Source organism: Bombina bombina, chromosome 1 (genome assembly GCF_027579735.1).
Source record: "Bombina bombina isolate aBomBom1 chromosome 1, aBomBom1.pri, whole genome shotgun sequence".
Classification (NCBI taxonomy): Eukaryota; Metazoa; Chordata; class Amphibia; order Anura; family Bombinatoridae; genus Bombina; species Bombina bombina.
In genome coordinates, this window is record NC_069499.1 from 97,448,467 (window position 1) to 97,476,320 (window position 27,854).

A 27,854-nucleotide genomic window follows, 5' to 3' on the forward strand; every position below is an offset into this window, starting at 1 on the left:
AGACCCCTTGTGAGACCATATGCTGGTGCAGTTGGCCCTGGGTTCCTCCTAATGCAAGACAATGCTAGACCTCATGTGGCTGGAGTGTGTCAGCAGTTCCTGCAAGACGAAGGCATTGATGCTATGGACTGGCCCACCCGTTCCCCAGACCTGAATCCAATTGAGCACATCTGGGACATCATGTCTCGCTCCATCCACCAACTTCACGTTGCACCACAGACTGTCCAGGAGTTGGTGGATGCTTTAGTCCAGGTCTGGGAGGAGATCCCTCAGGAGACCATCCGCCACCTCATCAGGAGCATGCACAGGCGTTGTAGGGAGGTCATACAGGCACGTGGAGGCCACACACACTACTGAGCCTCATTTTGACTTGTTTTAAGGACATTACATCAAAGTTGGATCCGCCTGTAGTGTGTTTTTCCACTTTAATTTTGAGTGTGACTCCAAATCCAGACCTCCATGGGTTAAAAAATTTGATTTCCATTTTTTAATTTTTGTGTGATTTTGTTGTCAGCACATTCAACTATGTAAAGAACAAAGTATTTAATTAGAATATTTAATTCATTCAGATCTAGGATGTGTTATTTTAGTGTTCCCTTTATTTTTTTGAGCAGTGTATATATATATATATATATATATAAAAAAGGTCAGGAGAGCTCTACAATAGCAGACACCCTCGCCCCTATTTATGCTTGTCCACTAGCATTCAACTTGGTTCAAGTACTCTGATGTAGCATCCGCTGCTGGAATTTATCATTGCACTAGACTTTTTGTAAAAGAGCAGGGTTTGTCAATCATTCTGGTTGAATGAGTCTGGAATTTCTGACATCTGCAGTGTCTGAAGTTGCGGCCAGGTTAAGAAGCTCTATCTAAAGCTTTGCCTCTGAATAAGAACACTAAAAAAATCAAGTCCTATCTTTCTGTGGGCCTCAATAGTCCGCAAGGGTTAAAACAAAGACAAAAAAGTTCAACCAAGGAATGAACAAAAGCATAACAGCTTTTTCTTGTGTTTAACCAGCCCCACAGGAGCAACCCCATTTAGCCAAATGTACCTTTAAAAAAAATAATCTAAATAAAAGAAAGGATTTTTCCTGGACTATATTGAGTCTGGTCTTACATACAATAAAAACCATTAACAATTTTGTGAAGTCTAAAACTGAATAGAATTTTCCCTCTGATTTAGGGAGACCTTTTCTTAAAGGTACATTGTACACTATATTTTTCTTTTCATACATGTTTTGTAGATGATCCATTTATATAGCCCAACTGGGAGTGTTTTTGTAACAATGTATAGTTTTGTTTATTTTTTAATAACATTATATCAGATGTATACATGCATTTACAGACTCCAGTTTGTCTAATCTGTCTTTTCATATGCAGGGGAGGGGGGCTGCTCCCAGTCCCTTTCACTGGGTGTTCCAGCTAACCTCATCAACAGTGTTAAACTGGAAACTTCTAAATACATTTTTAAGAGGTTTCATACTGGATTTTTAACATGCAGTTATACTGTCCCTTTAAATGTAAGCAGGACTAACATATTAGAAGCATGTAGTGCAAGCCTGTTAGCTCTGACATGGATAATGCAGCCTTTAAAAGGGATAGTAAAGTCCAAATTAAACTTTTATGATTCAGATAGGGCATGTAATTTTAAACAACTTTCTAATTTACGTTTATCATCAAATTTGCTTTGTTCTCTTGTTATTCTTAGTTGAAAGCTAAACCTAGGTAGGCTCATATGCTAATTTCTAAGCCCCTGAGGACTGCCTCTTATATGAATGTATTTGACAGTTTTGCACAGCTAGAGGGTGTTAGTTCATGTGTTTCATATATATAACATTGTGCTCACGCATGTGAAGTTATTTAAGAGTCAGCACTAATTGCCTGAAATGCAAGTCTGCCAAAAGTTTTGAGATAAGGAGTCAGTCTGCAGAAGCTTAGATACAAGGTAATTACAGAGGTAAAAAGTATATTTCTATAACAGTGTTGGTTATGCTAAACTGGGGAATGGTAAATAAAGATATTACAGTATCTATCTTTTTATACCATAACATTTTTGGTGTTTACTATCCCTCTAACCTGAAAAATGGTACCAATGCACCAAAACGGTTGTTAGAAATGTAACTCCTTTGCTGGCAGAAAGGGCACAATTTGCGCTTCGGCATTCATAAAAGTGCAACACACAAAGATCTAGATATGCACAGATCTCTGTGTGTTTCTCTTTCACACTGACTTATCCAGCACTGAAATTAAACAAAGTCCGCTGCCTGCAGTCATATTTGTCATTTGCTTCGCAAATTAATGCCAAATCCCAAAATGTTGCCCATACCTATACACACGCAATATTAATGTCCCTTAAAATATCGTGCACAACAAATGTTTTTAGCGAAAAATTCACAGAAAGTTTGTTTTTCAATTAGATACAAGTCAAACAGTCCTATACTAATTATCTGAATCTCCTTTATAGTTTTATTCATATAATACTAAACTTGCAACTCTTTGGGTCAGATGATCACAAATTGAACCTGGAAGCCCAGTGAGATGAGAGCTGACTCCCATAGAAATTAATAAATCTCAGGAATATAGATCCTCAGTAAATTAACAGGGAAGCACCTAGCTCTGAAATAAATTATCAGTTTGCAGCAAATATAAATTAAACTAAAATAATTTCACTACAGCTTAACTTATATTTGCCTCTAGTTTAGTATACACTACTTTTCTGATAGTTAAATAATTGTACTGTGAATTCTTAGCTGGTGAGGTAAATCAGTTAGATCTGCAGGTATAACATTCTTAGAGAATATACTGAAAGCTTTAGACACACTCTAGAGAGAGCTTTAGACACTCTGGGAACTCCCCTGTCCCTCCCACTTTCTGATACTGGCAGACTTATTTTGCATAGAACAAAATATGACCCTAATTTGTCGAAGTTATATAGAAACGTTAAAAGCATATTTAGCATTTGTAAAAATAAAATACTAAATACCATGCTGTATACAGAATCTAAATGGACAAAAATACAAATTTACAAAGCTTAAATGTAATATAATTTAAAGGACGCAATCTGAAATCTAAACAAATATAAAATACAAAGCACAAAGAGCAAATAGTACAAAACTCTAATTATAATTGCTACCTTGTGCCGCAAGCTCCTGGAGCTCCTTCAAGAGATTTTGATGGCGAAGAATGGAAATAATGCGTTCATCTGCAACAAAGAGATTTATTAAACTAAAGTCCAAAAATGTGCAATATATTCTGAGCTTGAATACCTGATAACATTAGTAACTGCAGGGCTGTGTATGAAAGGATGAAATGAATATAGAAAGGCAAAAAATAATGCACTACAAAATTGTATTATTGCTCAATTGCTTGCAGATAACTATGGTCGTTTTGATAGGTGCTATTAGTGTTAAACTGGTCTAAGGAGTTTGTAGCATAGGAACTTTATCAAGATGATGTAAAAGGTGGGTTTTGTGCTTGCAACCATCACCGGGGATCAACTCAGCTGCAATAGACATGCAAATATATTTTAAAGTATGAATTCATCTAATTCATTTATATCTATGGAAAACTTCTGCTTTTAGTTAGTATATATTTTTATGGTTTTAAATAACGAGTTCATATAATTATGCATTTTCAATTAAAGGGACACTGAACCCAATTTTATTCTTTCGTGATTCAGATAGAGCAGCAAATTTACGATTGGTCGTAAATCAGCAAGTGGCGGAATTGCACAAGCAGTTCACCAGAACTGCTTGTGCAATGTTAAATACCGACAGAGTATGCTGTCAGCATTCAGCGATGTCTGTCAGACATGATATGATACAGCGTATCATGTCGGACAGACATTGATAAATCGGCCCCTAAAACTTTACACTTATTTTGTCAATATTTAAAAGGCTAATGAAACTTTAAAAAATACATCTACATGATATTTTCAGACTAATCTTTTCTTTTCTTTGAATGCTTCAAGATTACGAGTGGAGCGCAAACCATTGCTCACAAGCGATATCAGGCTTTTGTGATCATTTGCACGCAGGTTAAATTGCGCTGGTATTACAAGATGAAAGTAAAGATGATTGCTTGAGCGCAATTCAAGTTAACGCTCATCGGGTTAGCACGTCCTCAGAGCTGTGGTTAACTGTTTTGTGAAACTAAAAAGTGTCACAAAACACATCAAAAATATTACATTAAAAAAGTATCTATGGACATGAATTCTGATGATCTAATTCGAACACTATTCCATTTGTAATATCATTTTACCGGGTTAGATCCTCGTAGTACATAACAATATGTTGGGGCCTCCCCTGTTGGAGAATGCAATCTATCTCACGATAGACCGCCTCGATATATAGCCGGTTTTGTGACTTGAATTATCCTTCGACTCATTGCTTCTGGGTAAACCATTGTATATATTAGTAATTTGATCTTTTTTTGAAGGGATTCCCTTCTGCTGATATTTTTTCTTTCTTTTTAAGAGTAAGTGGGTCTCATTGATGGTGTGGTGATGTCTGTGCCTTCATACATAGCCGTTGGAAAAATAAAGGAATTTATTGTGTGTGTTTATAACACAATGGTATGTTAAGATAACTGTTATTTAAGTGTATTGAGTTTAGCTCATACGTATTATAGATTTTTGTTAGTAGAAGAAAAGACTTACAACTAGTAGTTCGGATATTTTAATTCCGTTTTTTATGTTTACAATTCAACTATATGTGTAGACAAATGTTAGGAAATTTCCCTGAGTCTAGTCTATATATATCATAGATTTTCTCTATTAGAGGAGGATACTTAGGATTTAGGTCATTACTATTTTCATTGTATATACTGGAGTTTGTGTGGTTTTATTTGTGAGGGTTATTCACATCCGGTTTCCATATAAGCATGAATGGGTTACGTGCATGAAGACAATGTGATGTAGGGGGGGGGGGTGTATGTATTATCCAATAGGTTATTTGTTGAATCAGTTCAAATGCCACCTCCCTTCTAGCGCCTGGACATTCCTTGACAAAGGGGCTGAGACCCAAAATGCGCGTCGGAACCAGCAAGGACGCCATCACCTGGTCTTACCTGTGCTGTCGGAGCCACTCTGTGAGTTTGCTATACACGGCGTGCTAGATGGAAAAAGCGAGATGGGATCAGTGCGATAGCGGTCCATTTCCACACTGAAGATTTCTCCGGTGACAAGTCTCACGGTAATATTAGTCACACCAGCATTTGCCAATATAGGTAACATTATGTATCTCGTCTGTTCTGTCCCATATTGAAGAGCTTACTAATCACATATACGGCACCTGTAACCGATTGTTACAGTGTATCTCTATACATTGGGGCTGAACATAGAATACTGAAACTTAACTTTTTATGCTGTGTAAAAGTACTATTCCGTGAGTGAAAATAGACAAAGGGTGTGAGGTTGGATCTGCAGTCTGTATATACCTCGCTATAGCACTGCTGTTGATGTTTCAGAAATGTGGCAATTCACATGATAGTTCATACACAGGGACATTTAGAGACCTAACGCTGTTTTGTAACTAACGCCTGATACGTTTAACATCATTATGTGTACACAAGTGCTTCTGTAACTTACCTGTGACTCAAACTAACATGGATTACAAATACTGAAGTTTACAAATATTTAGGTATCTTGGGTTACTAACTGACATTACAACTCTTGAAGTAACCAGAGCACACTATTGAATGCTTCACACAGTATCTGGACTTATATGTAATGACTTTACTCCAGCAGTTTGGACACAGTGAAAGTGATCCTTGTTTTTCATAAATACAGTTTTTTCTTGTTACTCCTTGCAGTTACACTGTCACTGGATTTTTGACAGGCAGTGTGACAGGTGGTGCCGTTCTTTTTCACTCCCTGGGGACGCCCTGGGGGTGTGTTTTTCGTTTTGTGTTTCTTATATTATTTAGTATATTATATGGTACGGATGGGTTTGGTAGATGGGGTTTGTGTGGATATGAGTGAGCTTACCTCTTGCCTATTCCGGTGTTATTCCAAATATGCTTTTTCAGAGCATTGTAGCATAATAAAATATTGATATTTAAAAATTTATTCTAAGACTCATTGGCTAGGATTATTGAGTATTTATTATTATTGAGTTAAGGACCGACTCCATCCCGTGCCTGAGCATATTGTATTTAGTGGTTGGTGAGGTCACTTTTTATATTTGTACATCAAAAATATAATACATCTATCAAAAATTATTTATAAAAAATATTGCACAAAAAAGGGCTCATACATATATATATATATATATATATATATATATATATATATATATATATATATATATATATATATATATATATATATGTCAATAAATGTGTACATATGCATTTATGTATTTATATGTGTATATATGTATTTGCAAACATATATACACCTATAAATACATACATATGTCCATGGGGGCGAATTATCAATCTCCTGAAGGCTCGGCGGAAACAGAAGTTATGAAGCAGCGCTCTAAAGACCGCTGCTCCATAACTTGTCCGCCTGCTCTGAGACGGCGGACAGAAATCAACCTGATCGAATATGATTCAATTGGCTGCGAATCTGCAGGGGGCGGTATTGCACAAACAGTTCTGGTGAACTGCTTGTGCAATGATAAATGCCGACAGCGTATGTTGTCGGCATTTAGCAATGTGCAGCGGACATGATACGCTACATCGTATCCTGTCCGCTCGCACTTTGATAAATATGCCCCTATATATGTATACATATGTATTTAAGTGCATTGGAGCCCCTTGCAGTTAAGTAGAGGAAAGCATGTAAAAACATATTTATGCAATATTAATAAATTGTTATAATGTGTATTTACTGTAAATATTTCACATTCCAATATTCTAAGTATTTGTAAATAGATATTGCTATATATATATGTATATACTTTTTTTGCTCCATTGACTTCTCTGGGGGAATAGGTTATTGTGCATGCGGTATTGTAAGTTTGGCTTTTTGCGCGCGTCGGTTTAGCTCAAGAGCAATAACTTTTTACTTTAAGTTTACTTCTAGAGCAATTAGCACTCTAGTAAAAGCCCCCCCCCCCCCCCCCACTCGTAATCTGGCCCTTTGTGTATAATGTCCCTTTAAAACCAGCTTTGGAACAGGATGCACTACTGGACTGGAGTTGAACATGGCCTCTGAGCCAATCATAAGCTTTGGAATAAATTGCCAGTGTAAAGCTGACTTTAAACATGCATTTAAGCACTTTGTTGAGGTCAAACACATAGTTGTATGCAAGCAATAGTACAATAATAACATACTTGTTAATCCCTTTATGTCCCCAAATATACAAGGTGGATATAATTGTACCCTGTACAAAAGGTATATTTTTTTTACGTTTTATAAAAAAAATGTCAATAGACATCAGATATTAATGCTTTTTGATTTATCATTAAAAAAAATCTGATCATTATAATGTGAAAGAATAGAGATTCAAATAAACTAAGATATTTCTACATGACACATGCACAATACATTGACAACTCTACTGGACATAGTCAACAGAAAATGCACTAATTTTAAAAAATATACATATCACTAATAGATTTATGATAAATATAAAAAAATATTAAAAATTAGGGGTTTTTTTTACACCAAACAAGGCAAAAAGCAGCAGCACTTTTCTCAATGAATTTTATTCAGGACCAAGCCCTTAGTCATGACTAAGGGCTTGGTCCCTACTGTTTGTAACCTTTCTCTATCCTGAATAAAATTAATTGAGACAATTGCAGCTGCTTTTTGTCTTGTTAGGATTGTTGATGGAGTCTCTCCCTTCCTGCAGTGTGCACTGTCATTTTGATGTGCTGGACTCTATATTGCACCTTTGTAAGGTTTTTTAAACTGAGTATCAAATCACAAAGTGTTGACAATGCATATATTATTCTGCAGCATTTAATTCAAAGCATTACATTGACACAATGTACACATAAAGTATACAACGGTACTTAGTAGAAAGCCAAAGTTCTTTTTAAAAGGACAGTCTAGTCAGAATTAAACTTTCAAGATTCAGATAGGGTATGTAATTTTAAACAACTTTCCAATTTACTTTTATCATCAAATTTGCTTTGTTTCCTTAGTATTCTTAGTTCAAGGCTAAACCCATATGCTAATTTCGAAGCCCTTGAAAGCCGCCTCTTATCTGAATGCATTTTGACAGTTTTTAACCGCTAGAGGACGTTATATATAACATTGTGCTCACGCCTGTGGAGTTACCTACAAGTCAGCACCGATTGGTTAAAACGAAAGTCTGTCAAAAGAACTGAAATAAGGGGCAGTGGCTTAGATACAAGGTAATCACAGAGGTAAAAAGTATATTATTATAACTGTGTTGGTTATGCAAAACTGGGGAATGGGTAATAAAGGGATTATCTACCTTTTTAAACAATAATAATACTGGAGTAGAATGTTCCTTTTAAAGTAAGTAAAAATAGGAAACCCTTTTTAAATCAAATGTTATGCTACAGCAGAATATGTAAGCTTATTACATTGTAAGATTATTTGAGTTTCATAACTAAAACGTATTATAATGTTATAGGTATCAAAAATGCTGCAGAAGAAGCTTGTTAAAAAAACAAAAACAAAAAACAGTATTTGTGTATTATAAATCATGCTTTTGCAACAGTTGTTTTTATTGAACTTTTTTTTTTTTTTATACATTTTAGGAAACATCGGTTGTGTACATGTGATCTACCCCCTAAAGAGATATGAAACTTAACATTTTTTTTTTCATGATTTGAATAGAACATACAGTTTTAAACAACTTTTTAATGTACTCCTATTATCTCATTTGCTTTGTTCTATTGTTATCTTTTGTTGAAATGCATACTTAGGTAGGCTCAGCAGCTAGGAGCTAGCTGCTGATTGGTGGCTGCACATAAATATTTATTTTCTTAGGCTTACTGATTGCATTGCAGCTCTTTCACTTAAAGGGACACTGAACCCAAATTTTTTCTTTCGTGATTCAGATAGAGCATGCAATTTTAAGCAACTTTCTAATTTACTCCTATTATAATTTTTTCTTCGTTCTCTTTCTATCTTTATTTGAAAAAGAAGGCATCTAAGCTTTTTTTTGGCTCAGCACTCTGGACAGCACTTTTTTATTGGTGGATTCATTTATCCACCAATCAGCAAGGACAACCCAGGTTGTTCACCAAAAATGGGCCGGCATCTAAACTCAAATTCTTGCATTTCAAATAAAGATAATAAGAGAATGAAGAAAAAATGATAATAGGAGTAAATTAGAAAGTTGCTTAAAATTGCATGCTCTATCGGAATCACGAAAGAAAAAATTTGGGTTTAGTGTCCCTTTAAGGATACCAAGCGAATGAAGCACAACTGATAATAGAAGTAAATTGCAAAGCTGTTTAAAATATATGCTCTTTCTTAAAGGGACAGTCAAGTCCAAAAAAACTTTCATGATTTAAATAGGGAATGTAATTTTAAACAACTTTCTAATTTACTTTTATCACAAATTTTTCTTTGTTCACTTGGTATTCTTAGTTGAAAGATAATTCTAGGAGGTTCATATGCTAATTTCTTAGACCTTGAAGACTGCCTTTAATCTAAATGGATTTTGATCACTAGAGGGCATTAGTTAATGTGTTTCATATAGATAACATTGAGCTCATGCACGTGAAGTTACCCGGGAGTGAGCACTGATCGGCTAAAATGCAAGTCTGTCAAAAGAACTGAAATAAGGGGGCAGTTTGCAAAGGCTTAGATACAATATAATCACAGAGGTAAAAAGCGTATTTCTATAACAGTGTTGGTTATGCAAAACTGGGGAATGGGTAATAAAGGGATTATGTTCTATCTGAATCATGAAAGAAAAATATTGGGTTTCATACCCCTTTAAACTTACTTTGTTCACCACTTCCCCTTAAAGCCTATTTAGGTTAGAACTTCTGTATATACTATAAGCATAGCAGGTAAATATTTCGGAAAGAGAAGAAATGCAATAAACAGAATTATTATTCGGTGAATATCTCCTGTTATAGTTATATTATTTATACTGCCATATTGAATAGATGTTTAATAATATTTAGCACAACTGTACTATAGGATATACAGATTTGTATTGACATTAACTATGAGTTAAACCTCTTTGCAAAAGGTATAAAGGATATGAAACCCAATTTTTATCTTTCATGGTTCAGCTAGAATGTGTGATTTTAAACAACTTTCCAATCTAGTTCTATTGTTTAATTAGATAATAGAAGTAAATTGTAAGTTGTTTAGAATTGTTTCAGAATCATGAAAGAAAAGAATTTAGTAAAGGCTTTTAACACAAATAATACGTTCAGTATGTGTCCTGTTGATTGCCAGAGGGAGCTATAATACATTCCTATGCAATGTGTTGCAGCCATGTTTGATAGAGAATCTGGCATTTGCTTTAGGAAATGGTACCGTGTGTATATTTACCCCTTAAAGGGCCACTGTAAGTAAATATTTTCTATGCCTATTACTAACTAACTACCCCAAATACGCTTTTTAGCAATAGCATTTCATTAACATATCTCTACTGTATATCAGAAATCTTGTCTGCAAATTTAATTGTTTTCCAAACCCACTCCATTGGTATCCTTTGCTCTGTACCAATCCGTTTACAATACCTAGGTTTCAAAATGGTGCTTTAAACACAAAGTTATTGGTTTAAGTATTTTGAAAATGCAGTGCTGAAAATAGTGGGCAGGATAAAGTGACATCATCGGCGAATAAAAGATATAACTTTTAGAACGTTATGAAACTTCGTTTTGGAGAAAATATAGGTCAGTAGGTTTTAATTAATGTTTATTAACTTTAATATGTTTGTTGTTTAGCTTAAAAATTACAACAGAAAGTAATCCTTTAAATAAAATTCACTGTCTAATAAATGTAGACTTTTGTCTGAGGGCTGTGTGAACAGTTTGTAAAGTTCTTACCACCTCTGAGAGTCTCCAGGCATTCCTGACTGATAGGGATAGGGCTCGGCTTTGACAGGGTATCGGAGATCACCTCCACAATGCACCTCATTACCTAGAGTGAGACAACAGAAAGACATCACATGATCTGTCAGCAGCAGCAGCAGATGTATTGGGCAGGTTGGAATATATTGATCCTAGAGGAGCTGTCAAAGTCTGTCTGAAGTTTTTTTATGTTTTTTTTTTTATCCCATAGGCATCAACCTTAAAGAAGGTCAGTCTTCAAACCATATTTGTTTTCTAATCCAAACCAGTCTATATTTATATCATGTGTATGTGTGTGCGTGTATATGTATGTGTATGTGTGTATGAGTATGTGTGTGTCTGTGTATGTATGTGTGTGTGTATGAGTATGTGTGTGTCTGTGTATGTATGTGTGTGTGAGTATGTTTGTATGTGTGTGTATGTGTATGTGTGCTTGTGTGTGTGTATACTGTATATATCGTACTATATTATTTTAGCTACAACCTTCTGGGTGAGAGGATAGTGCAGACAAATAACTCAGGGATAGATCAACTCAAATAGCCATTAAAAAAAAATATATATATATATTTTAAATTAGTCGCACACAGATACACAACAGACACCAACCCCCATACAGACTACACTATACATCTACACAATACATACACGTGCATGTTATACACTTCACACACACACTCACACATAAACAAACACACATACTACACACTGCACACACATGGTACATACACTACACACCACACAAACAAACACACATACTATCCACTACACACACATGGTACATACACTACACACACACTACAAACACACTCTACACACACATGTACACACTGCACACACATGGTACATACACTACACACCACACAAACAAACACACATACTATCCATTACACACATACTACCCACTACACACACATGGTACATACACTACACACAAACTACAAACACACTCTACACACACATGCACACATACTACACACTGCACACATACTACACACGTACTACACACACATGATACATACACTACACACACTACAAACACACTCTGCACACACATGTACACACTGCACACATACTACACACACATGGTACATACACTACACACACACAAACTACAAACACACTCTACACACACAAACACACATGTACATACACTACACACACACACTACAAACACACTCTACACACACATGTACACACTGCACACACATGGTACATACACTACACACCACACAAACAAACACACATACTATCCACTACACACATACTACCCACTACACACACATGGTACATACACCACACACACTACAAACACATGTACACACACACTACACACACATGTACACACTACACACTGCACACACATGGTACATACACTACACACCACACAAAAAAACAAACACACATACTATCCACTACACACATACTACCCACTACACACACATGGTACATACACTACACACAAACTACACTCTACACACACACATGTACACACTGCACACATACTACACACTGCACACATACTACACACACATGGTACATACACTACACACACATGGTACATACACTACACACACACTACAAACACACTCTACACACACATGTACATGCTACACACTGCACATGTACATACTACACACTGCACATACTACACACACATGTACATATACTACACACTGCACATATACTACACACACATGTACATACTACACACTGCACATATACTACACACTGCACATATACTACACACTGCACATATACTACACACACATGTACATACTACACACACATGTACATACTACACACTGCACATATACTACACACACATGTACATACTACACACTGCACATATACTACACACACATGTACATACTACACACTGCACATATAACTACACACTGCACATATACTACACACACATGTACATACTACACACTGCACATATACTACACACACATGTACACAGATACACTCCATGCACCCTTTGACTAAGCCGGGTTACGGCGAAACATGTTAGGGCACTGGTGAGGAGCCTGGGAGCTCCTGTGTTTGTTAGGATAGTTAGCCAGGACTTTTCACATATATATTTTTGTTGCTCATTAGCGTGCTATAATGTACCGGATGTAATAGGTTATGATTTAACCGGAGATTCCTCTGAGCCTGTGAACTGTGAGCTCCATTATTATTTTGGCACTGAATATTGTGCATGAACGCTCTCAACACAGCTCTCATTCTTTTGTCTCCGCTATTGTTTCGTTTTGGTGATAAATTACTAATATAAGTGCTACTGCCATCTTACTTTTATTATATTATACTGCATACCCGCAGCCTAAGTTAAAGGGACACTGAACCCAATTTTTTTCTTTTGTGATTCAGATAGAGCATGGCATTTTAAGCAACTTTCTAATTTACTCCTATAAATAAATTCATCCACCAATAAAAAAAGTGCTGTCCAGAATTCTGAACAAAAAAAAAAGCTTAGATGTCTTCTTTTTCAAATAAGGATAGCAAGAGAACGAAGAAAAATTGATAATAGGAGTAAATTAGAAAGTTGCTTAAAATTGCATGCTCTATCTGAATCACGAAAGAAAATTTTTGGGTTCAGTGTCCCTTTAACCTCCTGGACTATATATGTTGATTGTTCTCAATGCACAATCAACTACTATCAGTTTGTTACCTAAAGAGTTAGTTCAACTACAATATATGTCCACAGAATATGTATGCACCCTTATCCATCCATCTATATTTATTGTGGATATTAGAGTCATCTTTGTACTATTAATAACTATTTATTGAGTACGTATCGACAGGGTATGATGAATGATTATTCCCTACAGGTGTATCACGCCATGGTAACAATTACACTCCTTGGAGCAGTATTCTAAGGCTGGTTATTAAAGTAACTTGTTACTTAGTATCTATGTTCACAAGATATTACTTTTACTTTATGGTGCAGTTGCTTATACTCGTGTACATTGAATTATTTACACAAGGAAGTTAACATTATTGTTTGAGATTCAGTTAGTCTCTCTATTCCTTTACTCTTCCTTCTGTAAGATTAGATATATAGGGACATTGTTATCCAGCAATCTAGTTGGCACTTTCCCTTCATGTGCTGTACTCTAGTACTGTTTACACCAATCACACGGATTAAGTCAAATATCACCTTGATCCTGAGCATTACAATTATTAACCATTTGGTACATGATATGGAATTATTTAAAGTCCTCCTTAACTGTTTTAATTGCACACCCCAGTTTTAAATTTTTGCGTTTTTTAATAAAAGTTATGTTTTAACGTCTATTCAAGTGAATTATCTCTCAGCCCTATTTATATCTGTTCATCTGAAATGATATATGAATTTGACTGCCTTGAGTGCTAGAAGTGTATTCTTAAATGGCCTCTCTCTTTCATTCGTTTGTTGTACAAGTTTACTCAATACACAGCACCTCCTCCCCTATGTCTAAATAAATAGATAATCTGAGAAGCTACTACCTTTTATAGGGAGCAGTTATATTTGCTAATAAGTAGTGCCAGTGGATTCCTTTTTTCTGCCTGCAAACACTCCACGCACACACTCCACATACACATGCACACACACACACACTACACACACACTCTACACACACTCTACACAGACACACTACACGCACACACTCCACATACACATGCACACACTACACACACACTATACACAGACACACTACACATACACATGCACACACTACACATGCACACACTACACACACTATACACAGACACACTACACATACACATACACACACTACACACAGTATACACAGACACACTACACACACACACACATGTACACACTACACAATGCACACACTATACATACACATACACATACATACACTACACAGACACACTACACGCACACACTCCAGTCATCATACACACACGCTATACACAGACACACTACACATGCACACACTATACACACACTCACACTATACACACTATACATGCACACACTACATACACTCATACAATACAAACACTATACACAGACACCACCTGCGCACACTCAACATACACATGCACAAACTACACACTATGCACACAAACATGCATACACTACACATATACACACAAACTATACTTATACCATGCATACACAAGCATACACAATGCTACACACACACAAGCACACAAACTACACTACACACTACACACATACTATAGACATACCATGCATACACAAGCACACACTACACTACACACACACAAGCACACACTACACACACACACAAGCACACACTACACTACACACACAAGCACACATTACACTACACACACACACACACTATACACATACCATGCATACACAAGCACACACTACAATACACTACACACACAAGCACACACTACACACACACACACACAATACACATACCATGCATACACAAGCACACACTACAATACACTACAGACTAGGCTGACCATATTGCCGCTTTAAAAAGGGACACATATGAAAAATACATATGTCAGGGCTGTTTTCAGGGCTGTTTAAAGAAATGGTTTTGTATAAGAACCCTCACAAATGTATTTTTCATATGTGTTCCTTCTTAAAGCGGCAATATGGTCAGCCTACTACAGACGCACACGCTACATTACACACACACTATACACATACCATGCATACACAAGCACACACTACAATATGCTACACTCATGCACAAGCAAACACTACACACACACTACACACATACCACGCATACACAAGCACGCACTACAATACACTACACACACACGCACAAGCACACACTACACTACACACACAGACTATCAACATACCATGCATACACAAACACACACTACACTACACAGAGTTAGAGCTGGAATTAGTGACAGTATGAACAGATATACACAGGGGGGCATCTACATCTTGGTTTAACCTGCTATTCACTACTAATATGCAGCGTGCAACAAATAAGGCTGCTTAGCAGAGGTTAGAGTTTGCATTAGACTATATATACTGTCACATTTTAGGCAAGGACAGGTTTTTATCCATTCCATGTTAGTGGTGAACTCGCTGGCACTAACAGTGCCTAAAGAATCAAAGTGTCCAATTAATCTTTAATGTGACAGTATTCTAATAAAAATGAGGTAAAACCAGCAGTCAGAAATATACACTCAATGACTGAATTGCATGGGTCCATGTAACAGTAACTTCAATATGTTACAATATTTACTGGAGACCGTCAGGTCTTACTTACTGGACAGGTCAGGTGCATTTTGTCATAAACTAACTTAAATGTGAAAATAAAATGCCACGATTCATTAATGTACGCTATGTTTACATTAATGTTCTGTCCTATTTATGGCCTACTTTCCATTGTTGTTGTAACGTAAAACATTAATGGAGATACTTGTTGTTAAACGTTTTCCCAGTTTACACAGTAATGTAAACCAAAAGGAACGCAAATTAGCGATCCGCTCGTGCATTAACTTTGCTAGACAGATGCTTTTTGCACACATAGGGTTGGGCTTGTATTACAAGTTAAAAGTAAAAAGTTTTCACACAAGCGCTAACCCGATGTGGAACTTAGAATATCGGGACCTTGTTAATGTATTCCCCATGAACTTTAATGGAGTGCGAAAACTGGAGAAAAAAAACCACTCATACTTACGTACAAACACAATGATGTTTAACCAAGTGCGCAAACCCGACATAAAATATTTCATATTTCAATGGTCTTCACATAAAAGAATATGTCCTATTTATTCTTAAATAAAAATGTATATATATATATATATATATATATATATACATACATACATACAATGAATTTTTGGTAAAATACATATCTATACCTATATTTAAACGAACAAAGTATCCCCTTCCTCAGACTTTGTCCCCGAAACGTCACTGTTCACAGTAAAGGAATACTTTTGAAAAGACCAGAGAGTGCAAGTTTTTTTGTTCGTTTGTATTGAGGTTCACTAGCACCCTGGCAGTTGCTTGACGGAGTGAGAGTGCACATCCCAGCTCTATATACCTACAGGTATAGGTATAGATATATACAGATATATATAGGAATATCTATTTAAAAGTACTTACAACATATTCCCCTGTGTGAAGAACATTGGAATGTGAAATAGTTACAGTAAAATACATAGCTAAACACTTTATTAAATATGAATATTGCATAAATATGTTTTTTCATGTTTTCAGCTACTTGACTGCAAAGAGCTCCAATGCACTTATATGTCTATATATGTATACATAATTATTCATTTGAAAATCCAATTCACCCTGTAATATATTAAAAAAACATTATTAACACGTTATTTGATGTTTTACTTTGTGAATTTAACTTCAAGTATTTTTTATTGGGTAAATGAATTTCACAATAGTGCAACAGATACCATTATTAACAAATCAACAGTTTCAAAGAAATACACTCTATGTTGGAACAGTGACCCATCATTTTCAGGGGTTAACCAGTTTGGTCCATAAAAAAATACAAATAAAGGGACGGGGAGGGCAGGGGGAAGTGGAGAGGGTGCGCAGGAAAAGGTTAAAATGGAGTAGGGGTAAAAATATCCTATCTTGTTCACTGTTTCTCGGGACCATACTATATCCACAAGTATAAATGTACCTCAAGGCCTGACAAGCAGAGTAAAACAAGTTAGTGCAATCCAATACATTTGTTTCTAGTCGTTCGCCATAACAAAATTTCAAATTTTTCATACGTTATTATGAAGCCTTTGTTCCCATAGGAATAGTATGTTAATTATGAGGCCTTGTTTGCCTATATAACAATAGTGCATTCTTTCAAGTGAGATGGTATGGTCTACTTCTGAGACCCATTGGGAAAAAGTGGGTCTCTCTTGTGTCTTCCATAATCTTGGAATTAACCTCTTAGCACAAGTTAGCATTATGAGAAGTAATTTCTTACGATAATTTCTTAGGTAGCCAAGCTATATCTCTCATATATTTGACTTGGGACAGATGACTCTCAATCTGTACCCACAAAGTGGTAGGGGGAGAGTGATTCCATGAGATTACTCCTGATAAATGTGCTGCTCTATAGTAGTTAGTTATATTAGGGACATTAAGTCCTCCATCCTCTTTACTAAGATATAAGGTGTGCTGAGCTACTCTAGGTCTTTTATTGGACCAGATAAACAAATGTATTAGTCTTTGTTGTGTCCTGAGATAAGCGTTGGGTAGGGCCATCGGTAGTGTTTGGAAAAGGTATAAATACTTAGGTACTATCATCATTTTAACCGTGTTGATTCTACCCAACCAGGAAAGATGTAATTGTTTATGCCAGGTTTCCAACAGATTTTTAATGTTCAATTGGAGAGAAGTAAAGTTGTCAGAGAATAAATTGTAAATGTTTTTTGGAATTATTAATCCAAGGTATTTAAGTTTATCTGTAATAGTGAATTTCTTATGACTTGTTACAAATTCTGTATCCTGTGATGACAAATTGATTGGTATTAGCCCAGATTTTTCCATATTAATGGATACATTAGAGACTTGTTTATAGTTTTCTAGGGTCCTAATTAAAGCAGGTAATGTGGTGGATGGGGATTGTAAAGTGAGGATCACATCATCCGCAAACAGGAGGCATTTTTGAGTAATGTTGTCATATTGTATACTTTGTATATCTGGATTATTTCTGATCTGTATTGCTAGAATTTCTACTGTGAGGACAAATAGCAGGGGTGAGAGTGGGCATCCTTGGCGTGTGCCATTGGAAATGAGTAATGATTGTGAGGTATTATTATTTATTCTAACTTTAGCTCTGGGTTCGCGGTATAGAGCTTGGATCCTGGTAATAAACGTGCTTAAAAAGCCAAATTTCGACAGGGTTTTCCACATAAACTGCCAGTCCACCCTGTTGAAGGCCTTTTCTGAATCAGTGGAAAGAAGGGCAAGGGGAGTGTGATTATCCTAGGCATTTTGTAAGGTGTGCAATAATCTAATAGTGTTGTCTTTTGCCTCTCGGCCTCTAATGAATCCTATTTGATCCAGATGGACAATTTTAGGTAAGATTATATTCATACGAGTATTTTGGCATAAATCTTTATATCGATGTTTATAAGCGATATTGGTCTATAATTACCTACTTGGTCTTTTGCTTTATCTGGTTTTGGGATGACAGTAATTAGAGCCTCTAGTAGGGGTTGGGGGAAGACGTTACCTTGGTCAATAGCAGTAAAGAGTGCATATAGGTGTGGGCTTATTTGATTCTGGAGGAGTTGATAGAATTTTGCTGTGAGGCCATCAGGGCCAGGGGACTTACTGTTAGGGAGTGCGTTTATTGTGGTTTTGATTTCTTGTAGTGTTATAGGGGAGTCTAAAAATTGTCTGTCTTCTTCTGTGATAGAAGGAATTTCCAATGCTGCTAAATATGTTTCTATTTTATTTATTTTATCAGGAGTTGTGTTATTATTTAGGTTGTATAGTTTAGAGTAATAGGAAACAAAGGAATCTGCTATATCTTCATTTTTGGTAATAGACTCGCCCGATGCGTGTGTGAGAGATCTAATAAATGTGGTATATTTTTGTTTTTTAAGTGATCTGGCCAGTAGGTGACCTGCCTTATTGCTCTCTACAAAAAAAATTGATTTGGTAGTTAGGGCTCTCATGTGTGCTTTTTGTATGAGAAATTTGTTAAGGTTATCTCTCGCTTCATTTAGCTTGGAAAGTTTTTGGGTAGATGTTGGATCTGATTTGTGAGTAGCTTCTCGGGTGGCAATGTCGTCTGTCAGTAAAGTGAACTGGGCAGATCTGAGTTTACGTTGCTTGGCATTATGTTTTATTAGTACACCGCGTATGTAGCATTTATATGCCTCACAATTATTTGCGGCCGACGTATCCTCAGGCTTATTTATGAGAAAATATTCATCCGAAATTTTTTTCATTTCATCTACTGTTTCTTGATTTGTGAGGATGGAGTCGTTAAGTCTCCAGTTGAATGTGTTTCGAGATTTGTTAGACCAATTAAATGTGGTGATGACCATACTATGGTCAGGCCAAGGTGTGTGAGATATTTTAGAGTGATTGAGATTTGATAGAAGTGTCTGATTACAGAGAATATAGTCTAGTCTAGAGAGTGTTGTGGGTGGGAGAAAAAGGTATAATCTTTCCGAGTTGTATGGACTGTTCTCCAAGTATCAAATAGATTAATGAATTGGAGAGCTGCACAATTATTCTTCAACAACTTATTACGGAGGTATAATTTCCCAGTAGAAGTGTCTAATACAGGGTTCATAGGAAAGTTAAAGTCCCCCCTAAAATAATTGGGCCTTTAGAGATGTCTACTAATGTGTTAACCAGGGACCTGAAGAAAAAGGGAGTGGGCTTATTTGGAGCATAGATATTTGCCAATGTGACCGGGCTTCTGTCGCACAGTCCGACCAGGATCAGAATTCTACCCTCTTTATCAGTGTATGTTTGCAGAAGTTCAAAGGGGGTATTGCGCTTGAGGGAGATGCATACTCCTTTTTTTCTATGGGGACCTGAACTACAGAAGTGTTTATCGTAGTATCTCGTGGCTAGTGCAGGTTCACTATGTTTTTTGAAATGGGTTTCCTGAGTTATGACAATATCTATCTTTTTTTTTATAAAAATCATAGTAGGCTATAGATCGTTTTTCCGCTGATAGGAAGCCTTTGACATTTTGAGTCTCTACATGTAGTGTACCTGCTCCATGGTGTGTTGTCATGTTCGTTGTGGACTAGAAACTCTTAAAAAGGTAGATAAGTGTATCAAAGAGAGCTGGATAGGATATTGGATTGGACGGGTTTTAAAGGATTAGAAATAAAAATAATCTGGTATGGATATCAGAGGGGAACATAACTGGATTGGAATATTACAGGAACTGTGTCAGTATAAAAACCACACAAATCCTGACTGTTGTTAATTAACTAGGGAGCTATATAACAAACCGGATGTCTATGTAAAAGAGAGAAAGTGTGAGGAGTTCACACAGCCCTAAGACCTCAGGTTAAATAGTCATTTAGTAAAAGTGTCACATCACTCGTCCTTAAAGTATATTGAGATATAGGGCAACAATGTTTCTATCATGAAAGTACCGAAGATAAAGTTATTAAATCCATAGAGTTAACCTTGTGAAACCAGTGTAGGTCAGTTTGCAATGTTTTATGTCACCTGCAAGTAAAACAGTATTAGTATAATTCTGACATTTTTGGTCTCAGAGGTAAACAGTGTTTTTAAGGTAAATCTTAACAAAATTCACAATGCCTCTAGAGCATAATAACACTAATCCAACATAGCAACTTTAATATTAATTTGAACTGGGTGAGACCTACCTAGAATATGGCGTCTCTTAACGGCTTAAATGACAACATAAATATAGAACCATTTCTGGGGTGTATTGTTACTCAAATATGGAGTATATGGATATATATGGAGTAACGGATAATTCTAATAAAGATGTAATTGATTTACTGCGTTATGTCTCAGAGTAAATGGGGAAAAACAGTCAAGTGTACCTGATATGTTGTAATAGCCTATACCTTGGCTAGTTTCAGAGGTATACATTAATATTTGAGAGTGTTTGTGTAATATACTAAGAAAAACAGTTGTTAGGATTGATGAGACTGCAGTTTTTCATATTTGGCCATGGAAGTAAACATTGCATTGTCTTCTGCTAATTCTGTAAAAAAAGGCTTTTAGATAATCTTGAATTTCGTTATTCATTACTGTTTCTGGAACTCCTCTGAATCGAAGGTTGCCTCGTCTAGAACGATTTTCCAAATCGTCTAGCTTGTCTTCGAGGTCGGTTATATGTTGGTTTTGTTGTGATTGCCTAGATGTGAGGGCCGCTATTTTTTGTGACATATCAAATTCGTGTTCTTCCAGCGAATCAACTCTATAGCTGAGATCATTGATCTCTTTCTTCAAGTCCGCACATTCATCTTTAATACAGGATTTAACCTGCTCAATTAGTGCTTCCATAGCTCTATAAGTAATTGGAGTGTCATCCCTGTTTCCCTGGGTTGATGGAGATGGGCAGCTGGAGTTGTCCGCCATATCACACAGGTTTTTGTCGGTAGGTGTCGGTGTTAACTCAGAGTCCTTTTTACTTTTAGTTTGTTCTGTGTGTTTGAAGAAAGTATTTACTGTACTTTGACCGTTCTGTGACGGTTTTTGCAGTTTATTATTTTTTGTGGCCCTCCTTTGTGACATTTTGTAGATTATGTGGCGATATATAGGTAGAGAGGAGAATACTCGCTGCTGGTGCCTTGTGAGTAGCTATCACACACTTCCCCGGTACACTATACTCCCCAGGGAGTTTACCCTCACAGGGCGATCACAGAAAAAGGTTTAGGGGATATGACCCGCTGCTACAGTGAAGAGCGGGGAAGGGGGGGAGTATGTGCCCTATAAGGTTAAAAACTAATGATAGTAGCGTGTCTCAGGTCACAGATGGAGTGCTTTTATAAATTGATATAGCGGGCATTAGAAATGTCAGAGTGATGGTAATGCAGGCAGGAATCACATTGATGTGCGGTTAAAACTTCAGAACTGCATGGGTGGTTATTTTATTGCAAGGTATCCTGCAGTATATGATGGTGCCAATTCAGTACAGTTTGATAGTTCACGCAACCTGATTAAATGTTCCACATGAGATTTATGGTATATCCTTAAGGGGAGTATTTGCCCTGTTAGTGTTTATCCCAGGACATGGACAGTGTGTGTCCTGTACTTCAGTGTCTCTATGCTGGTATATGTGGCGCTTGTGTATTTTTAAGATACGTCATTAGTATAATGTGTAGTTCAATGGGTACTCACTCCGATCTATAACCTGTGTGGGTGCCGTTTCCAAAAGGAGTCTTGTTCTAGGGCTTCTGATGTCAGATAGATCTTGTTACTGGAGCAGAGTTTCTCACTGTTTTGTATGACGTGGAAGATTTTGTAGTTGTAGCTGTAATTACCTAAGGGTCATCCTTTAGAGGGAAGGAGAAAGATGTTTTACTGTACTCGGTAGTAATGAGTAGCAGGGTCAGTTCATTGCAATAGGCAGCCCAACCTATGATCAGATGTTCATGTGTTGATGAGGTCAGTATAATAGGCGCAGTTCGTGATAGTATAGTAAAGGCCTCAGACCCGTTAATCGATCATAATTTTAAACAGGTTGCCCAGACAAGTATAAAAATGTTCCGATTTGACTGCGGAGCTCCTGAGTGACAACCCCAAGTCAAAGTTTGAGATCTTGTGCTGCGTCTGTATCCTTTAGCAGTTTTGACACCCAGTTTATTGTCGGATCTTTAATGTGGTGCGGCCATCTTAGCCGGCCGTTCACTCCGACCCCTACTTTGTGAATTGAATGTATTTTTAAAAAATGTACACTCATTTCAAATCTGATGACTGCCACACGTTCCAAAAAAGTTTGGACTGGGGAAATTTAGGATCAATAGCGATGTGACAAGTTGAAATAAGAAGGTGATGTGAAACAGGTGAGGCAATCGTGTAATCACAGTATATAAGGAGCCTTCAAAAAAGTTCTGCCAACAGATGTGTCAGCAAATAATCGCCGCTGACTTCTATGGGCCCAGTCACATTTGAGATGGACAGTAGCACAGTGGAATTGTGTTTTGTTGTCCAACGAGTCAACATTTCAAACAGTTTTTGGAAAAAATAGCCATTGTGTTCTTCGGGCAAAAAAAGAAAAGAACCATCCAAGCTGTTATGAGCGTCAGGTCCAAAAGCCAGCATCTGTCATGATATAAGGGTGTGTCAGTGCCCATGGCATGGGTAACTTGCATATCTGTGAGGGCACCATTAAAACAGAAAGATATGTATACATTTTGGAGCAACATATGCTGCCATCCAGACGTTGTCTTTTCCAGGGACGTCCCTGCATTTTCCAGCAGAACAACGCCAAACCACATTCTGCCTGGATTACAAGCGCATGGTTGCGTAAGCAGAGAGTGCGGGTGCTAGCATAGCCTGCCTGTAGTCCTGACCTGTCTCCGATTGAGAATGTGTGGCGCATTATGAAGTGCAAAATAAGACAATGAAGGCCCCATACAGTTGCACAGCTGAAGACATGCATAATGGATGAAAGGGGGAAAATTCTGCTTGCTAAGCTTAATCAACTGGTCTTCAGTGCCCAAACACTTAATAAGTGTTATTAAAAGAAAAGGTGAGGTTACACAGTGGTAAACAGTCAACTGTCCCAACTTTTTTGGAGTGTGTTGCAGTCATCAAAAATTCATTAAATTCACAAAATAAAATATCAAATAATGTGTTAATAATGTGTTTTACAGGGCAGGGTGAATTGAGTTTTCAAATGACTCTTTTTGTTGTTGTTTTTTTTTGCATTTTCCATACTGTTCCAACTTTTTTGGAATTGGGGTTGTAAATATATATATATATATATACATACTCACTGGTCACTTTATTAGGTACACCTGTTCAATTGCTTGGTAACACAAATTGCTAATCAGCCAATCACATGGCAGCAACTCAATGCATTTAGGCATCTAGACGTGGTGAAGACAACTTACTGAAGTTCAAACTGAGCATCAGAATGGGGAAGAAAGGGAATTTAAGTGACTATGAACGTGGCACGGTTGTTGGTGCCAGACGGGCTGGTCTGAGTATTTCAAAAACTGCTGATATACTGGGATTTTCATGCACAGCCATCTTTAGGATTTGCAGAGAATGGTCCGGAAAAGAGAAAATATCCAGTGAGCGGCAGTTGTGTGGACGAATATGCCTTGTTGATGTCAGAGGAGAATGGGCAGACTGGTTCGAGATGATAGCAAGGCAACAGCAACTCAAATAATCAATTGTTACAACCAAGGTATGCAGAATACCATATCTGAAAGCACAACACGTTGAACCTTGAAGCAGATGGGCTACAGCAGCAGAAGACCACACCGGATGCCACTCCTGTCAGCTAAGAACAGGAAACTGAGGCTACAATTCCCACAGGCTCACCAAAATTGGACAATAGAAGATTGGAAAAACATTGCCTGGTCTGATGAGTCTTGTCCTGATGATTAACATATGCCACAGTTGTGACATTCTGTTGTAGATTTGCTGGTGTGCTTAGGATCATTGTCCTGTTTCATGACCCAATTCCTGCCAAGCTTTAGCTTTTTGGACAGATGGCCTTAAATTTGACTCTAGAATACTTAGATATACAGAGGAGTTCATGGTCAACTCAATGACTGCAAGGTGCCCAGGTCCTGTGGATGCAAAACAAGCCCAAATCATCACCCCTCCACCACCGTGCTAGACAGTTGGTATGAGGTGTTTGTGCCCATATGCTGTGTCTGTTTTTTTGCCAAACATGGCGCTGTGTATTATGACCAAACAACTTTACTTTGGTCTTGTCTGTCCAAAGGACATTTTTTCAGGAGTATTGTGGTTTGTTCAGATGCAACTTTGCAAACCGAAGCCATGCTGCTATGTTCTTTTTAGAGAGAAGAGGCTTTCTCCTGGTAACCTTTCCATACAAACCATACTTGTTCAGTCTTTTTCTATTTGTACTGTCATTAAGTTTAACATTTAACATGCTAACTGAGGCCTGTAAAGTCTGAGATGTAAATCTTAAGTTTTTTTTTAAATTTCTTTGAGTATTGCACTGTCAGACCTTAGGGTGAATTTGCTGGGACGTCTTGAAGATTGGCAACTGTCTTGAAAGTTTTCTACTTTTGAATAATCCTTCTCACTGTAGAATGATGGACTTTAAATTGTTTGGAAATTGCCTTATAACCCTTCCCAGATTGATGGGAAGCAACGATTGCTTCTCTAAGATCATTTCTGATGTCTTTCCTTCTTGGCATTGTGTTAACACACACCTGAATACTCCAGACCAGCAAACTGCTAAAACATTGACTTATCTAGAGGTGGTCATACTTGCTAATGATCAAGTAATCAAGATCATTTGATTAGCAGCACTTGGATGCTACATAGCCTCTTAATTCCTATGGAAGCAGTAATGGTGCACTTTTCACACATGGCTTCTCCATTTTGGCTTTATTTTCATTAAATAAATCATGACACAGTGTAATATGTCATACATTGTTCATCTGAGGTTGTATTTACCTAATTTTAAGACCTGTTAAGGACCAAATGATTTGTATTATGTCCTGATACGTAAAACTATAGAATTCAAAGAGGGTGTACTTTCTTTTTCATGTGACTGTAACTATGTGTTTAATCCCTGTAAAGTTAGTTCCACAGCAGTTAGTCAAGCCATTGAAAATAGACAAATATGTGTAGCCACCAATCAACAGCTAGCTTCCAGTAGTGCATTGCTGCGGAGCATATATACATATGCTTTTCAACAAAGGATACCAAGAAAACAATGTAAATGTAGTAATATAATAGTCATGAAATTTTAATTGTAACTTCCATAACCCCTTTGTTTGTCATTTTACTCTTGGATCCTGGTAGCATAATTTCTTGAACCAGCCCGGATAATATATAATACAGATTTAGAGTGTCTGATAAATAATTTGTTTGTAATCCCTAATAACAGAGACTATAATCCCCAATATATCATTTATATTGAGGGCACGATCCCATAACAAATGTCACATGGGCTAATCACATGGCTAAAAAGGGGCACTAGTATATGAATTTCACCCTGTCTATTAAATAATTTTCTTGTATCCCCTGCTCATATTGCCATCTCCAATACATACTCTTTATTGGGGCAGAATTACTAAACAGACATAATTTAAGAGCAATACCCACGTGCACCATGAAATGGAAATATAGCTTTTAGTATAGGGTAGATACAGGAAGAGGGATAAGTTAATATAACAGAGTAATGAAGAAGAAAAGAGAAAAGTCAAGTAGTTTTGAACATTAAACAAAAGATTTAGCATATTCCATTGGGTATCTTAATTAACTGTTTTATCTCATATGAAAAACCACAGAATAATTTACAAACATATTATATTCAATTTGTCTAGATAATAGCATTTGATGGTTATATCACTATGTCTGTGACATTATTAATAATCTTGATTTCCATTCTTTGTTTTCCTGAGTTTACAATATTAATCTAAACATCAATTCTGTATCCCCACACACAGAATAACTCAACAGTTTGAGTTATTTCAACCATGCAACTATCAGGGGGCTGCGTGCACTGTTTCAGCAGAAAATGGCAACACTAGCAATAAATAATTGAATGTGTCTGTATGAACTGTTTAAATTCTGCATGTAACCTACATTACATGATGCACAATGCTTAACCCCTTGGCTGCAACAAAGACTGGGAGCTCAATGCTTTCATAACACTGCAATGGAGTTAAAGGAATTCATATTTTAGAGAAATACAGAAAATCCTCAAAACTAATGTATTAATTGATATGCAGGTCACAATACTCACTATTATTAAAGCAACTGCCTAAGGTTTGCTAACAATAAACATATATATTTTTCAAGCCCAAACTCTGAGTATGGTTTTTATCTGACAAGCAGACTTCTCCCTCTGACTTCTATTATCTAATAACTTCTATTGTTAAAAAAAATACTACAGGGAATTTGTTATAAGATAAAACATAACAGTCCTTTTTAGTCCATAACAGTCCTTTTTAGAAATCCTAATTATGATGAGGAAATGGAATACAGACAGGCAGAAATTGTCAGGAAAGGTGGCAATCATGAATAACTTGTATATTTTATACAGTAATGGTAGTTCCATCCTCACTCCAAAATGCCATTTAACTGCGACAAATGTAATTTTAGAATTATTTTATTTTTTAATAGATGCTCCTTAACCAAATAACCTTGTTTCTGTTTATTAATAGAGCTGTGGTAGTTGTCCTTACTGACCAATGACAATGAATACTGCAGTAAGCAACATATATTTCATGATAGCAAAATTTTCAAATTTACACTTCTATTTTTTTATGCA

General features: G+C 36.6%; 1 protein-coding gene across 1 annotated transcript in view; it reads right to left on the reverse strand.

Moving 5' to 3' along the window:
* The window catches only part of CHGA (chromogranin A), a 54,629-nt gene that overhangs the window by 21,190 nt on the left and 5,585 nt on the right, over window positions 1–27,854 (reverse strand). Inside the window, exons 3-4 of the mRNA XM_053689393.1 lie at window positions 10,942–11,035; window positions 3,134–3,202 (exon numbers count right to left, since the gene is read on the reverse strand). Coding sequence (XP_053545368.1) covers window positions 3,134–3,202; window positions 10,942–11,035 — 163 coding nt within the window. The remainder of the gene's footprint in view (window positions 1–3,133; window positions 3,203–10,941; window positions 11,036–27,854) is intronic.